Source organism: Bombus vosnesenskii, unplaced genomic scaffold (assembly GCF_011952255.1).
Source record: "Bombus vosnesenskii isolate JDL3184/JDL3185 unplaced genomic scaffold, Bvos_JDL3184-5_v1.1 scf7180000013320, whole genome shotgun sequence".
In the NCBI taxonomy this organism is placed as follows: domain Eukaryota; kingdom Metazoa; phylum Arthropoda; class Insecta; order Hymenoptera; family Apidae; genus Bombus; species Bombus vosnesenskii.
In genome coordinates, this window is record NW_022882965.1 from 811,183 (window position 1) to 828,562 (window position 17,380).

At 39.4% G+C, this 17,380-nt stretch overlaps 1 protein-coding gene across 17 annotated transcripts in view; it reads left to right on the plus strand.

The window, feature by feature from the left end:
* The window catches only part of LOC117235840 (bromodomain adjacent to zinc finger domain protein 2B-like), a 229,468-nt gene that overhangs the window by 206,820 nt on the left and 5,268 nt on the right, over positions 1–17,380 (plus strand). For 7 of the 17 annotated variants that reach the window (XM_033498246.1, XM_033498252.1, XM_033498253.1 and 4 more), the window contains 13 exons: positions 2,180–2,743; positions 3,500–3,523; positions 8,340–8,405; positions 9,015–9,059; positions 10,118–10,171; positions 11,198–11,396; positions 11,468–11,587; positions 13,091–13,664; positions 14,075–14,294; positions 14,388–15,129; positions 15,210–15,470; positions 15,569–16,067; positions 16,190–16,535. In XM_033498246.1, the coding sequence (XP_033354137.1) occupies positions 2,180–2,743; positions 3,500–3,523; positions 8,340–8,405; positions 9,015–9,059; positions 10,118–10,171; positions 11,198–11,396; positions 11,468–11,587; positions 13,091–13,664; positions 14,075–14,294; positions 14,388–15,129; positions 15,210–15,470; positions 15,569–16,067; positions 16,190–16,535 (3,714 nt within the window). The remainder of the gene's footprint in view (positions 1–2,179; positions 2,744–3,499; positions 3,524–8,339; positions 8,406–9,014; positions 9,060–10,117; positions 10,172–11,197; positions 11,397–11,467; positions 11,588–13,090; positions 13,665–14,074; positions 14,295–14,387; positions 15,130–15,209; positions 15,471–15,568; positions 16,068–16,189; positions 16,536–17,380) is intronic. The other 10 variants (XM_033498258.1, XM_033498264.1, XM_033498256.1 and 7 more) reach the window with 9 other exon arrangements.

Below are 17,380 nucleotides of genomic sequence, written 5' to 3' on the forward strand. Positions count from 1 at the left end.
CCAACAATTTCTCCACCTAATCTCGTACCCCTTAGTTCCAAAGTTTCTTTTTTTAGTTTTGTGTTCGATACATTTTTCTGTTCGTTTACGCACCTCGTCGCCAGTGAGCCGAGAACGCGTTTCTTTTTAGTCGTTTTCCATCGAGGATCGTTTGTGGCTGCATCTCGCTTCCGGGTCCTCCACACGGCGAGAATCGACCCGACAGTCTTTGGGTTTCATTGATGAGAACCGCGATGAACCGTGCAGCTTTCATAGAGAGAGAATGAGCGAGAGAAAATGTACGAGAGAATGGGAGGGAAGAGCTGTCGAGAAAAATCGAGACCTCCATGATGTCGATGTTTCAATTTCGAATTGCTTCTTTTCCGTTATTTTCTATATATTCGTTAAATTTTACATATCGTTAGAGACGTTTCAATTTTACAAATTACGAAAATAGATACTAATTGCAACAGTTACAACAATTTTATTAGGTGGTTGAAAATTCTTAACGATTTAGCGAAACCTGTATAGTATTCTCAGTATAGAAACAGGATATAAATAAAAGTAGACTAAAACAATATTGTTCTTGGCGAACATAAAATTGAAAACATCGATGTTTCCGGTGGTTTTGGTATTTTTAGTGGATAATAATTCGCTCCACCTACGTGTCGAGATAGTCTGCCCGAGATGTGTTCCCATAGTCGTGTACGTGAACTCGATGATGCATAATTCCCGGTGCTTTTTGTGTGCGCTGTAGACAGTCTCATATATATCGATCTTTGTCGTCGTATAGTTTGTTCTCACCCGATTTCACATAGATCGACGGCGAATGATCGTGTGAGAAGTTAGATTAATCGGTTAGAACCAGAATCCATTTAGATTAGCTTCCTTTTCTCGAACGTATAGAACCTGCGCCCTGGATCGTGTACACGACTCGATTTCTTTCGTTCGACAGACCAAAACGCCGAGAAGTTGGTAGAAGTATTTAGCATGAAATAGAGAGAATATGGAGGAAAACGACAAAGAAAATCGACATGTACACGATCTCGAGAGCGCAAAGGGAAAGCGTACTTCGCCCGGAAAACTTCTCCGGTTGTTCGAATACCAGACGAAGTTCCTTTCTCGCTCGTCGAACATCGGTGAAAGAATGATTCGTGGTGCGAGAAATCAAGTTTACGATCTCGTGAAATATCCTCGACTGTGTCGTCGAACATTTTCGAGGATTTTTCCGCGGCGAAGACCGAAAACCGACGCGAGTAGATACGCGACTGTAGAAACTTTAATAGCCCATCCATTGTGATAGCTTTTCCAAAAGATATCCAAAGTGAACGGAATATCCTATCGCCCGAGGAAGCGAGACACACCAAAACTACAGACCAAACCCCCATCGAGGCCTTATCGCCCATTTTCAATCACTCTGTCACTCGTTCGCTCATTCGTTCCTTCGCATTCACTTGCATCCACCTTCACACGCACTATACATCACATACGTGTCCACCTTGGTCCCCCTCTGTTGAAAACACACGCAACACGCAGTTACCCCGCGCAGAGCAAGACGTTTTGAGGAGATGAAAGAACGTCAGCCGAAAGGAGAGGGAAACAGAAAATACATACATGTAATTAACCAGCTGAAACGCGGCCTAGGGATGCCCAGTTCACTTGTATAATCGATCCTAATCGATTTTTTCCCCTTCCACCTATGTTTCATTTTATTTCTCTCTACGTTAGAAATCATTTTTGTTACACCGACGATCGAGGGGAAAACAAAGAGTCAATTTTTATGTAGACAATACGACGAATACGGTATAGAATAGAGAGAGAAAAAAAAAAAAAAAAAGAAAGAAAGAGTATAGCGTTGAAGAATCGTAAGATCGCTGGTGTAGAGCCTCTTAGTTTGTTCTGTTCCAACTTTCAGTTGGTTACGAAGCTCGAAAAAGGCTCAGCCTATCCTCTTCACAGTGAGACCACGCTAGAAATCCAACCACCACCTACCACCACCATCACGACCACTACCACTACCACCACGATCATTCACCCAAGTTGCTCAAAACAATTGTTTACGAACGTCCTCCTCGAACGAAGGACGGGCCACCGTCGTCGAAAAGAGCGACGGGTATCACTCGCACGCGTACCACCACGTAATCACGTACCGCCGATTAACACGATCGATTATTGGGCATCCCTAAACCTACAAACGCAGGGTCGAAAGCGGCTAGCGTTCACGATCAAGCAGAAAATGAAGATCATCCAAGAGATCGAACGCGGTAAGAGCAAGAGCGACGTGGCGCGCGAGCTGGGTCTGGCTAGCAGCACGGTGGCCACCATTTGGAAGAATCGGGAAAGCATCGCGGAGAGCTGGAGGAACCGCGACATGATGCAGCACTCTGATGTCGAGGACACGGTCGCAAAAAAGTCCGGCCTGTCCTCATCATCGTCGAATTTGGCGTCCGTCACGTCGTTGGTGACGAACAATACGGTGTTAAACACCGTCAACACCACCAACAGTAGCACCACCGGCACCACGTTGCCCACCGCCATCGTGGTGGCACCGCCACAGGTGCAGGTGGTGCCGCCGCCACCACCACCGCCTCTCCCATTGCCGACCACCTCCGCCACGGTCGTCCCGTCGACGTCGCAACCGACGCAGCTCTCCACACCGCCAATCTCCAGCACCATGTCCACAGGCACCACCACCACCACCAACGCCAGCATGGACAATACTCAGCAGGCCCAGACCCAGACGCAAAGTCAGGAGCTTCTGGAGGTAAGATGTCGTATGACGCCTCCCGACCCCTCACCGAAATACCCTCAGATAACTCGAAAAAAATCGAGTTACCAACCCCAAAATTCTCTCCGCCCTCGATCATCCCTTTCAGGGGAACCTTCCATCGCGAGTCGCGTCCTCGAGGTTTTTGGTCATGTTCAGATGGAATTCACGATGGAATTGTGGTTGGTGAGGAATCCATAAGCAGTGATTTTTTGATTTGGAACTTGATTCAAAGTTCTTCAATCAAATGACACTACTGTAACGATGGTTCGGTGATATTGAAATTTTCCAGGGAGTCGCTTTTCTTTAAAGAACGTTTCGCTCAACGCGAGTCTCGTTTCATATAATTAGAAGAAAATGTATTGGTATATTTAGCGAAAGCAAATTGATTCGTCGAGTGCGAAATTACTTTCGAACTGGAGCGTTCCCTGAAGAAGTTCTTTGCCCGAAGCCGGTTTCCGGCACCGCTGCCATTCTTTCCGCGAATCTTTTGTCCATTAGTTGCACTCTCGATTAATTGCTTTCGAAGAATCCGCTGTCTCTCACCTTTGCCTCCATGCTCGAGAGTCCCCCAACCCGCTTCGCGGGACGCGAACTGCATTCTACGATCCTACATCGTCATTAAACCCTCATCGACTTCATGTTCACTAATGAGCGTTACCGTCGTCCTTGTGATTTCTTCGTTCAATCTCCTCCTCCCCTTTCTCTCCACCGTCTCCTCTACATTTATTTTTTTCTTCCGATTTGCACGAGGACCCAGACGAAGGACCTCTCGAGGTAAGACTACGATTGCCTGGTTTTCTATGTCGTCCATCCCATTTTTTTGCGATCGACATCTTTTCTCTAACCTGTCTACTCCATGCCCAACTTGTTCCTTCCATCGTTTCACCGTCTCTACTCTGTCCATTGCTAGATTAAGTGTATCACGATGTGACAAATCAGAGGTAAGATATTATACTGCGTCTCTTTCAGACGTTTCTCACGCCAAGTATTTCACATGAACCATATTCCGCGGACCATACCACGTGTTCTTTTTTCTTTTTTTCTTTTTTTTTTTTTTGTGTGTGTTCTCAATCGTTTGCATCCGGCATTTCTACATCGATCATCTGTGAATCTTTTTTTATATATTTTTTTTTCCTCATCATCGACCTTCTTTATGTTTTTTTCATTTTTCTCTGTTCGCAATTTACACGCGTGTCTCCCTTTAATTAACGAATTCGGGATTTTTGTTGGTTCTCTGGAAACAGTCTGACCAAGTCACGAGTTTACTCTTATTTTCCCGCGTGCTGGTTCACATGTTCTCTTCGCTTGTCTTTTCGTTTCTTCTTCGTAGTGTCTGCAATAATTTCTAATCGCTCGAACGATGGTCCGGGTTCCCTTCGACGAACACTTGTCGCGAGAACGACGCCTCGTACCGGCCACCATCGTGTCGTTTAACGTTTTCGGATTATCTTTTCTCGGTCGGGATCGATGGGTTTTACACGCGACACCGTCGTCTGTTTCTTATTAGGCCATCAAACTTTACCACTCGAGCTGTTAAACCGTTTACTCCCTATGGTCGCGTGCGCTCGGGATTACTCGCGATGGTTTTACCATGGAAATTCGAAAGGCTTGGCCGAACTACAGAGACTTTCTCTCGAGATTTCGAGACGACGTAACGAGTCGAAAAATGCGATGGTCGAAGGTACGAAACAGGTACACGAGCACCAGTAGCCACGTTATAAAATACCTGTGCATCACGTAGCGATCGAATGAAAGAGGACACACCACACACAGCCGCACACATACTCACACATAACGCGTGTGCACGTGCGCGCCAGCGCGTATATAGATGCACACACAGTGCTTTTGTAGGGTCAGAGACGCCGGGTGATAACAATATCGACATCCCTGGCACACGCCAAATTGAGTCCGTTTTTCTTTCTCTCCTCGGCATTTTTTTTTTTTTTTTTTTTTCAAAACGCAATAAACGCGAGAAAATGAAGTTGGAACTGTCGATGGGTTTTGCAGGGTGGTTCACGCGGTGTCGCTAACGTGAGAATTTTTAAAGTTAATGGCGTAATCTGGCAGAGGATTTTTTGATTTGACAGAAAACGTGATATCGTCGAAAGTAAGAACATGCTTACGTATATGTACGTCTGTCTTTTATTTTGATCGAACTCGAAACAGAGATATCGAGAATCATTAAAAAGGAATGTTCATGATCATTGAGAAATAAAAAAAAGTTTCCTTTGAACGTCGATAATTTTGATAACAGACCACGTCGTGCGAATCACTTTGTACAAGGCAAAATGAATCGTATTTAATCGGTGAAATTAAATCGTCGAAATAAAAGAGAAAAATTTGGTGAAATTACTTTGGATTTCCAAATATTTAAACGACTATTCGTATAAGACAAATCGCGTTATATCGATTGCAATAAATCGACCTTTTTAATCGGTCATTTGGACGCACATTTTAAAGACGGTGCTCAATTCGGCTCGAGTGCCATGAGAAACGAATCGTCGAACTTTTCTATTGATTTACTTGATGATACATGAGAAAGAAAGTTTCGAGATTCGACGTCGATATTGTGACGAAAATTAACACAGTATGCGTAGAAGACACAAGAAACCTTCTATTTTTTTTTCTTCAATTACACGTGAATGTACAATATCTGCGAAACTATGACGATAAATTAAAAAAAAAAAAATATTGTAATACCGACTGTCGCAATGCTATCCTGTGCCTAGCTTCTCCTGTCACTATATATACAAGAATAACAGCTAGCTACATGATTATCCAGCATGCCATATTTTTTTCAAATTTTTACGTGTTCTACCCGATTATCGAGTACCGCTGCCCGTGCAAATCAAGCGCTTTCTTTTCCTCTCGCTCGACAATTTTCCTTTTTTATTTTTATTTCGTTCTTTTTTATTTCGTTCTCTCTCAATTTTCTCATTTTTTTTTTCACGTCTCGTTTTATTTTTTTCGCCCCTCTCTTTATTTAATGTCGAGAAAACGCTGTCGCGTGCAACATATAATATTATCTACTCGATTAATCGTACCTACGCTCTCTTTATAATTATCGCTCTTTATTATTACCGTTGCCATTATTCTAATTACCATTATGATTATGAATTATTATATATCGAATACCGATCACGCTCACAGCTATTAAGAACTCTTTGTAATTTAAACAGGCTACTGTTCCACAACACGTTCTAATTAACAAATACTCTACTATTTTTATCAATATAGCAGCTTCAGCGATTAATACGACTCCGATATAATATCACTATAATATGTGCATAATACATAAGGCGAGTATATATGCTTGGCTCCTGCATGCGCTCTCTTCCTGTTTCTCTTTCTTCTCACAATTTTCTTCTTCACGTTCTTCCTCTTCTTCTTCTTCTTCTTCTTCTTCTTTTGATCGCTTCAAAAATTTACTCTTATACTCTCTTTTTTAACACTTTTCCACTTTTCTACGTTATTTTGTCTTTCGTCTTTTTTCTTGTACAAATTATGGTGGTGGTTTACAATATATACATATTTATATATACATATTACTATTATATATATATTATATATATACACACTTTTTATATATATATATATTTATATCAATTAAATATTTCATATGTTGTCTATATATTTTTCTCTCTGGTAGTTGGTGAGAAGCTTTTGGTTTCGTTCGATAAAACCTCAACCTCACTTCTCTTCCATGTTCCGTTTCGTGATCCGTGCAGTCACGCGGTTTCCTCGCGAACACGGAACACGTCGGTTTGTTTCGACTTCTCTGCTTGGCTGCAGTTCTTTCTCTCTGTTCGTCATTTCCATTCTTCTTTGTTTTTACGATTTCTCTTTTCTCTCACTCTCACCACGTTATATCTGTATATTATCATCACGTTTCAGTTTTCTTCTTTCTGTCACGAGATTTTCCACGAACTAGCATGCGTACGATTTTTCACCAGTATATTTCTTTTCTTTCTTTGTTTCTTGGAAGATTCCGGTGCAAGAGATTTCTCCGTCAAGAGTCCCGTGACTCGAACACACGCCGTTTTTACGTGTGCAATTACTTCTGTCCTCGTAGTTGTTTCCAATTTGTATCTCGGTTTGATCCACTCGTTCACCAATTATGTAGGATGTTACAAAAAGAATTTAAGATTCAGTGTATTTGTAGTACATATTCACTCGGACGAACAAAGAACGTGGAATCGGTATAAGACTCAAAATCGATCGTCTCGATGAAAAGCGGGAAAACCTATTTTCATGTTTATAAAGGATGTTCGATGTGTTTTTCTTTTATTACTTCGATATTTTATGGGTTCACGTATGCTTTCCATGTGTCGTAATAGACGTGTATTTTTAATAGATCATTGCCGTATCGACCACGTTATTATCAATCAACAAGCTGCAAATGTTTATGCAAATTATCAAGACAAAAGTTCCTTTCGCCTATTTAATACTTTTATATTATACTTTAGATATTTTATATATCTTTGCACTGCGTGTATTTTTGCATTTCTAGATAAGTGTATATAAATCCGCAGTCGTTACAAAAAAAAAAAAAAAAAAAAATCCAAAACATTTCGATCCATCTCTCACCATGAATTTAAATATCATCTTACGTTGGTCGAAAAATGTAGCGAATACAAAACTCGATATAACGTGGAAAGAATTAACTTTGGCATTTATATCGAGCCAAGTCTTACATTTTCTTTGTAACTACCTATATTTGGATTGCTATTCTCCGCTCATTGGCATATTCTTATCGATTTGTACGTTTATTCATTTCTCAAGAAAAACGGATTCACCGAATTACCATGAGTTTAATGAAATCAAGAAGGTTTACGTCTCGAGAACGATTTTTTATCAGCGGATACTGAAACCGACCGAAATGACGATATCGAGCCTCGATTGGAGAAATTAGAATTTAGACACGCTAGATTAGACGCTTATCTCCCTGTCACAGACTCTGCTAACGTAGTCGAGTTCGCTTCTACACTGTAGCGTTTGAGTTACGAATAGCACGAAGAGATCGGATTTTCCACAAAAAAAAGACCTCGCGAAAGAACAATTTTCAATGAGAATCTCGGGGCTTCTCCAGATTTTCAACGTAGAAATTTTAGACCTTGCAGAGAAGAGAATTTCATAGAGGTACACGCGGTGCACACGGTATCTAAGAAGAGAAACGGTCGAAAAACAAAATATTGAAAATATTTCAACAGAAAAATAAGATCAATGTGACAGAACTTCCTGTATAATTCTTCTTTTTGTTGCTCTTTTTTTTTTTATAAAATAAACATCCAATAAGATCCTTCGATTAGTATAGATATTAGCATAGATATTAGTATAGATAATAATATCGCGTGATTGTCGGTGAAAAGAAAAAAAGAAAAAGAAAAGAATCTACGGAAATTCCCCTCGTGTGAAATCGAAAAAAAAAGACAAAGGAAAAATAGCCGATCTGTGAATTTAAAACGGTAAAACTCCCCCGCGAAGGTCGAGAAAAATAAGAAATCAAATTAAGCAGAAATGATTGTATAAGTTTGACCCTGCAAAAAATAATGATGGATGCGAGTGACGTGTGTATATGGCATGTGCGCAGGCTCGGAAAAAACGGCAGGAAGAGGTGGAGAAGATACGACTGGAAGAGCAACAACGGAAGCAACAGGTAATCCTAAAATCGTTGTTACACGTTAGCCTGATTTCTCTAAACCGTAACGTTCCACTTCGTATTTTATCCCGTCTCTGCGATTTATTAAAATAAAAAAAAAAAAAAAATACCCGACCCTGAAATTGCCTAACTTTATTCGAGCTGCGCTTTATTTAACGATAAATTAAATTCCAACTTGTTACTCGACTCTTGCTTTCCGCTATAGACTCGATTGCGAATTTTATAAAATTATCCTCTATTTCAGCGTATTTGAAAAAATTTGTAAAAAATTTCAAAAGCCTGTTATTGTTAATTCGTGGCATGAAATTGGCGTTTCATCGGCACGGAAAGTTGTTCTCAAAGCGGGATGTTGTTTGTCATTAACAATTTGGCCATAGGAATTTCCTTTTTGCTCGTTGAACGATCACACGTTTTGTGTCTCCTCCGTTTTTTTCCCCCCCCGGTTTCTGTCATTTTGTCTTTCTTTTTCTTCCTTCCTATCGTTTCGTTATTTTGTCCCGTGCGAACATACTCGCGTCTCGGCAGCTTCGTTAGTTGCTTTTTAGAAGAACGATAATTAACGAACGAGAGAAAAATGACTACGAGAATTCTCTTGTGATTTCCCAGGAACGAGAACTGAAGCGGCAGCAGGCGGTTATGCTGAAAGAACAGGTGAGTGCAAGCAGATCTTCTATCATTTTCAAAGATCATTCTCGCGTATCGTCTCATTGCTGTAGAATAGATGGTGTGTATGTGTGTGTGTGTGTGTGTATTTTTATTTCTTTCGTAGAGATATTAGCTTCTGTTTTTTATATATTTTCGACCTATACAAACAGCTTACGTCCATCCGTCTCTCCATTTACTAATCTGCTAAGCAATTAAATATTGAATTATATTATCTGTTCATTTTTCACTTTTATCATATTTTTGTTTCTTTTTTTACATCTTTTTTTTATTTCAATCAAGCATTCATTAATTGTTACTTCTATAGATTTCGTTTTTTATTCAAAATTTTTACATCCCTTTCGGTTTTTTTATATTGTATTTTTTTTTCCTTCTAAATTCTTCATTTATTTATTTAAGAATTATTTCATTTGACTTTGATCTTCATACGAAAGCAAAGCTACACGACGGTGAGGAGACGCAAAGTTTTCCGTTATTTCGTCATTTCCACAGACACACGCTACGTCACACTGTTCTGTTACATATGTGTTTGCTTTTCTTTTTTTTTTTTTTTTTAGTTTTGTGATGTAGCACTGTAATTTCGTCTCTGTAGTTTCTTGAACCTAGATTTCGCGGCACACTGCCGCATCCCTATGGTTGCCTTGAGTTTTCGTTTCCGTTCGTTTGTGACACAGGCGTGAATTTGGTCTTGACGTAGCTACCTTATGGAATTAGACGATCCGCTTGAACGTAACGTAATTACGATTCAAACTACGTTTTTTTCCAAAAATAAAATCTATATATCAAAGTGTCTTTGATCGACGTTGATCTAGATACGATAATCGCGAACTATGGTCACTATGATGAACACAGATGTCAAACAGTCTTTTTTATATGATTTAAAAAAGAAATTCTTAAAAAGACAGTTGAAAATTTATTTCTCATGAAAGATTTGATTTTGCAACGTGATTATAAGACGCGTCAAAGAAACCAAGATGTACTGTTAGTAGTGAGCGCGTAAAGTTAGTTTGAGCACTGGTGGACTGTGGATATGTTTTGTGCCGCAGATGTACATGCAGGAGCTCACCAAGCAGCGCGAGATGCTCTACACCGTCGAGCTGGTATGTCTCATACCCAATCTAGTTTAAGACGACTTCCTTAAAACGGAACGAATCGAATTTTCATCAACTTTAAACTCGTCACTGTCTACGCGAAGAAAGGAGGAAATAAAGAGTAAAGCACAGTCGATCGATTAAATCCCAATCCATACGTACGATACTTTTTCATAAGCCAATAATTTGTCAAATTTGCGGATAGTCTTACTGCGAATTTAAATTGAATTATCATCGCTTTGTTATCATTTTATCAAGCTTAATTATGGCAAATTATATAGTTGTGATATGGTAAGATTGAATCGATAGCTCGCTAAACGATGAGTAGCGGAAAGGTAGACCGGCTGACGAGTTCAAAGTTATCAGGTTCACTTGTGCGTCACTAGTTGAAATTAATCTGCACTCGCAGACTCGTCGGTTTCTCGTCGAGGATCTTAGATCTGCCACGAGTTATCGACGATTGAAATCGCATTTGAAAAATAATTTCGCCACGCGAACGACACTAATGCTTTTCGAGAGATCCACGTTCACTAACCAGTCCCTCGGTAACGATGTTTATACCCCGTCTCAGTGATATCAGTCATTTTGCATCCTAAGACGCTTCTTTCTCGCTTCGTTCATATCGATATAAAATTCAGATGCTTGCATCTCACGTAATAATAACAGAATAACGAGTAAAATATGTAGAGAAATGGAGAAGAAATATCATACTAAATAGAACGCTGTGTGGACATCAAAGCGCAGTGATCATTCGAAAAATAGTAGACGAAATATCGAACAGTGTGATTGGGTAAAAGAAGAGTTTTTTGTGCACGGTATTTTTGAACAAAACCAAAAGTCGAATTGCCACTATCGAGTTTGTAGCTTTCTCTGAAACCAGTATCTTTGGAAACGGTCATAGAGTTTGCCGTAGTCCGTGCGTGTCAAAGTTGTGCTGCTAACGAGATCTTTTAAGAACAATTTTCTCTGCATGGGACGCTCTCTGTTCTATTTTATGCCTTTCGTTCGTTACATTCCTTTCCTTGGATACTTTAGGAGAGAGAACGAAGGAGACAGCACATGGCGTTGGTTCGAGCGTTGGAAAATCGACGAAAAATGGAGGAAAGAGAGAAGAAACGGTTAGAGGCGAGAGCCGAGAGAATAGCGACGAAGGAGAAACGAGCTGAACAGAGGAAGGTTGAGATGGAACTGATCGAACAGATCAGAAAGCCTGTCGAGGACATGGAGCTAACGGGTACGTCTCTGCCAAGCTTTTGTTCCTCGATTATGGAGCTTCTGTGACACAAGGTATTTCTCTGTTTTCAGATCACAGACCACTGCCAGAATTGAAACGACTACCTGGTCTCAAGCTGTCCGGTCAGGCATTCGCAGACATTGTGATGGTGTTCGAATTTCTGCATAATTTCGGCGAGACTTTAGGCTTTGGTGGGTTTAATTGTTCATTGGTTATGGTAGTCTTTGATTTGCAATAATTTTCCTGAAACAGATTCTTGACTTACCACGTAAACTTCCGTTACGTTGGTTCCTTCTTCGCTAGGATACTGAACAATTTGTTCTTGACACTAGAACTTTCAAGCTGATCAAACGACTGATTCACAATTTCCTGACAAAATATGTAGATAACATTTCTCTGGTATTTCATATTTTTTTATGTATCTTTCGCTTTGATTTCTTTGGTTACAAGTTTTATACTTTAATCTTCGTCAGATGTAATATTAGATCGACCAAAGACACGACTGCCACGTCTTTCAAGATTTCCATGCATATAAATCATTCTATTCTACTTTTGGAGCATTAGAATAGGAGAATGAATCAATTTTTTCCTTATTATCAATGATCACCTTGAATTGTGTGTCGAAAAAGATTTGAGACAATTCTAAAGTTAGAAGTAGATTAATTGTTCATTGGTTATGGTGGTCTTTGATTTGCAATAATTTTCCTGAAACAGATTATTGACTTACCACGTAAACCTCCGTTACGTTGGTTCCTTCTTCACTAGGATACTGAACAATTTGTTCTTGACACTAGAACTTTCAAGCTGATCAAACGACTGATTCACAATTTTCTGACAAAATATGTAGATAACATTTCTCTGGTATTTCATATTTTTTTATGTATCTTTCGCTTTGATTTCTTTGGTTACAAGTTTTATACTTTAATCTTCGTCAGATGTAATATTAGATCGACCAAAGACACGACTGCCACGTCTTTCAAGATTTCCATGCATATAAATCATTCTATTCTACTTTTGGAGCATTAGAATAGGAGAATGAATCAATTTTTTCCTTATTATCAATGATCACCTTGAATTGTGTGTCGAAAAAGATTTGAGACAATTCTAAAGTTAGAAGTAGATTAATTGTTCATTGGTTATGGTGGTCTTTGATTTGCAATAATTTTCCTGAAACAGATTATTGACTTACCACGTAAACCTCCGTTACGTTGGTTCCTTCTTCACTAGGATACTGAACAATTTGTTCTTGACACTAGAACTTTCAAGCTGATCAAACGACTGATTCACAATTTTCTGACAAAATATGTAGATAACATTTCTCTGGTATTTCATATTTTTTTATGTATCTTTCGCTTTGATTTCTTTGGTTACAAGTTTTATACTTTAATCTTCGTCAGATGTAATATTAGATCGACCAAAGACACGACTGCCACGTCTTTCAAGATTCCCATACATATAAATCATTCTATTCTACTTTTGGAGCATTAGAATAGGAGAATGAATCAATTTTTTCCTTACTATCAATGATCACCTTGAATTGTGTGTCGAAAAAGATTTGAGACAATTCTAAAGTTAGAAGTAGATTAATCATTGAAGCATTACTGATCGAAATCGTTGGCAATCTTTTATTCGTGAGTATTAATCGCACATAATTCTATTAAAATTTACTGATCATATAATCTTCGCTCATTCAGATATGGAATCGCTCCCAAGCCTAAAAAGCCTCCAACTCGCGCTGCTAAACGATGAGGAAGCTGAGGAAGAACTTCTTTCCGTGATGACACATCTGTTAGTATGCGCGATCGAAGATCCAGGAATCCCTCAACCGGCAAGGCATACAACCGGTCTTGGTCAAAGTTTACGTCAAGCTGATATAACGCACGCTAACATCAGCGAAGTCTTACGAATCTACTTATACGCGAACGCGACAGGAGAAGTGAAGGCTTTGACAGGAGTATGTTTGGAACGAGAGCGTGACAAGAAATTCGCAGATCATCATCAGAATGGCGGTGACTATGCCTCGACTTGTTCAGGAAAGAACGCTCAATTCTACGAACACTTGCACAACAACGAAACATGGAAGATGTCCGAGAGGCTGAGGGACAAACCGTTCCTGGCCTTGAATCCCACGCATAAGGCGCAGATGCTCGCGTTTCTCTGCAACGAGCTATTGCAGAACAAGGCTGTGATCCGACAGATCGAAGGTAGCTTGGAGACGGTAGCTCAATTGAGGAAAGAGAGATTTGTGTTGGATACAAAAATTAGGAAGTAAGTATTTTTTTATGCTAATACTTTGATGTATACTGCCACTTGGCGTTACTATACTTTTATGTAATTTATACTATCTTAAATATTCAAATAGTTTGGTCGCCTTATACTAACTTTGCTTTGAATTTTTCCAACGTATGTAAATTAATGATAAATTATTACTTAGAAGCAACACTTATTAACTTTCGAAGGAATCGTTAGACTATAAATTTATATTACCTATTGGAAAACATTTTATCAGATCAATGATACTACTATATAATCACAATAGTGATTATGAAGAATAAAATCATTGCAATTTGATTTATCGGTAATCTTATAATTAAAATACATTTGGTTAAAGGTAAGGAAGTGTCCAGATACTGCATATCTTTGTGATAATGATTGATTCTTTTCCATCTTTTTCGTAGATTGAGGCAGTTGCATAGTCGAAAGGTTCGAATGGAAGCAGTTGGCGTAATCGTTAACAAAACTGGGGATACTATTACGATCGAGAAGAAAGAGGTTGACGAAGAAGGTAACACGACGTCGACAGCAGTGGGGACGACACCCACTCCTGATGAAATTCATCACGAAGACGAGGTTGAAGACATGTCCGAGAATGAGAGCGAAGGAACTCAGCCCGAGGAGGTAAATTATATAGTTCAATAAATTACAATTTAATAAAATACAGTTGATTGCTCTATTCTGAAAGATGGTTTAATTCTCTTGTGCGTAACTTAGGAGGAGGACAAAAATCTGTCCGGCGAAGAACTGGGTAAAAAATTGGATAAACTGTTGAAACAGTCAGAGGAACAATTGCAGAAATTGAACAGCTTCTCGAAACAGCTACGAGCACATATATTTGGGCAAGACAGATACTGGAGAAGATACTGGGAGCTGGCATGCGCTGGTGGCATCTTCGTCGAAGCCATGGAAAGCGCTGAACCAGAAATCCTAGAATTGCAGGCTGAACTAGACGAAAAGTACAAAAACGTGTCGATGGAGGAAAAATCAGAAACGAAGCAGGAAGACACCAAAGTCGAGAATCGCGAGAACGAAGCTCCTAACGACGTGAAGAAGGAGAAGAAATTCAATTCGAGCGAGCAAGAGGCCGACGTCAAGCCTTTGGCGGACAAAACGAAATCTGAAAGTGAAGATGTTAATTGCAAGAAAGAACCTATGCAAAACTGCGAGAATTTGGCGAACATGAAGGAAGAGAAAAAGAATGATTTGGATAATTCGATGACCGATGCGAAGACCAACGTCACGTCTGAAGAGATTAAACAAGAAACAGAGATAGTTAGTATGGATGTCGATATCAAAGAAGAGACGAAGAAGGAGAACGACGAAGCAGATGAAGACATGAAACCAGCGGTGAAGATAATGGAAGATAAAATCGTCGAAACAATTCCAAACGGTGATAAGTTCAACCATGTTAACAATCTTCATAATGGAAAAGAATTAAACGGCACATTTATATCTAGTAAGATTGTCTCCATTTACTGTTGATGTAAAGTATTATTAAAGACGTTTTATTAATGTGCTTTACGCTAATAATTCCAGATAATAGCAACGAATCCAATTGGTTCTCGATTTTACCTCGCGAGACTTGCGATACTCCAGGACCAAGTACCAAGCAAATATTTGGAATAGCCGAACCAACCGAACTGAGAATACCAGTGTTCCCTCCGCCGGCTAGTCCAAATTATGACAGGTGCGACAGTCCAGCTCCTTTGATTTTGACTCAAGACGAAGCAGCGCAACTTGAGTATTTGAAAGTGCATGGTTTACCACCCCCTGGAGAAGCCAAACCAGTACCAAAAGGTAAGTAACATATGCTAGAGCTCTAGCTAAAAGATATAACTAAAAGTTATGTTTAAGATAAATTCTTAAGACTAACGTCTCTCTTTGTTCATATTTAGATTTGAGATATGGTTGGTGGAGAATAACGGACGTAGACACGTTTCAAGAACTATTGGAGCACCTTCATTCTCGCGGTGTTCGCGAGAAGGAACTAAAACGTACAACGTGGGCGACCATGGAATCTTTCCTAGCTGTTACGGGCAAGATCAACGTGGACCCTGGTAACCTGACTGCTACCGAACTTCAAGCGACACCAGACGAACCCGACACACCGATTCCAAAACCAGACAACCCGGCCGACTGGAGTGAACAAGTCGCATTACGGGTAGATGCGCAGCTCTTGGAACAAGTCGAGGCTCTAGAAGATAAAGTCGCAAATGCCAGCATGCAGATCAAAGGCTGGAAGTTACCTCCACGAGCAGGAACCGAAGAGGCAGAAGAAATTGAAAAACTGAACGAAATGGAGAAAATTAGCGCGGTTGAACAAGCTCGACAAAGGTTACTATCCCTGGAAGCAGCTATTGAAAGGAGATACTTAAAACCACCGTTAGGCGTTTGGTAAGACTATCTACTAGTATTTAGGCTTTACATACCCTAGTTATTTTAGTTCAATATTATTCTACAATTTAAATGTTTTTCTGTCTGCATTTCAAATTTAAATATTTCATTTTAAATTATAGTACTGGAGATCCAAATCTAGCGGCCTTAAAGGCAGAACAAGCGGCCGCTGCTAACGCAAATTCGAATAATTCGGATCAGAGCAATCAGACCCCGATACCTCAAGAAGAAACGACTCCAAGAGGGCTGAACAACTGGCGAGAAGCAACGGCTCGAGCACACACGTCCGCTCAGCTCGCCATGGCGCTTTATATGTTGGAGGCCAGCATCGCTTGGGACAAGAGCATCATGAAGGCTGTGAGTCTAACACCAGCTAGAAACTCGGTCTGCGTCAAGCTACGAAACCGCTGCGTCTCACTCAAAGCTACCACTCAATACAATCAGCTATTGACTACTTCTCAGGCCTCTGTGGGTATTCGCACTAACTTACTAACCAAAGTATCCTTTTTACTTCCTGCGTGACTCTTTCGTCCTTCCTTGCACAGTGAACCACAGAGAACATTATCGCTTTCGATGATGATTGGTAAACGGTTCAGTCAAACGAAATGCTCTTACCGTGGTATTTTCCAATAATATACATACTTACATACGATATTGTAAGGAAGTTTAATACGAATTAATGGTAATTTTTATAAGTGCGAATAATGCGGCAGCCATAGTTGTAAATTAGCGAAAAATCAAATATAGAAAAATTAAATTATTTGATACGCTTTCATCATTGTTATTTGAAATAGTTTGATATTTTATCAATTCTAAACTTACAAACTAAGTTACTTTAAATTGCTATAATTTGAAAAATGAATAATACGTTAACAAGTTTAATGGTGGTTAGAGTCTAACGTAACGGTAGCATGCAAGAAAATATGCCGCTTATCATCTACTCATTTTTTCCTTTATTGCTTCATATTTTTCCTTTTGTAGAGTAGCTTCGATGTTTAGTTATAACGACTTTATACTATATGCATAATCTAAGCATCGAAATATATCTATTATTCTTTTATCCCGACTCGCCATTTATACTCAATCTTAATCACATAATAAATTATAACAATGACGATATGCACGACACGAACGGAATTAAAATGCTTTACTCTCATTTCGTTAATTAAATATTCCTGAATGTTGATTTATCCCACTTATTTATTGTATTCTTTGCTTATTAACATTTATTGCATCCATGGGGTTCAGCTTTAAATGCTTGAATAACAAAACGCTGAAACATAAAAATTAATTTACCCCGAACAATGTGTTTT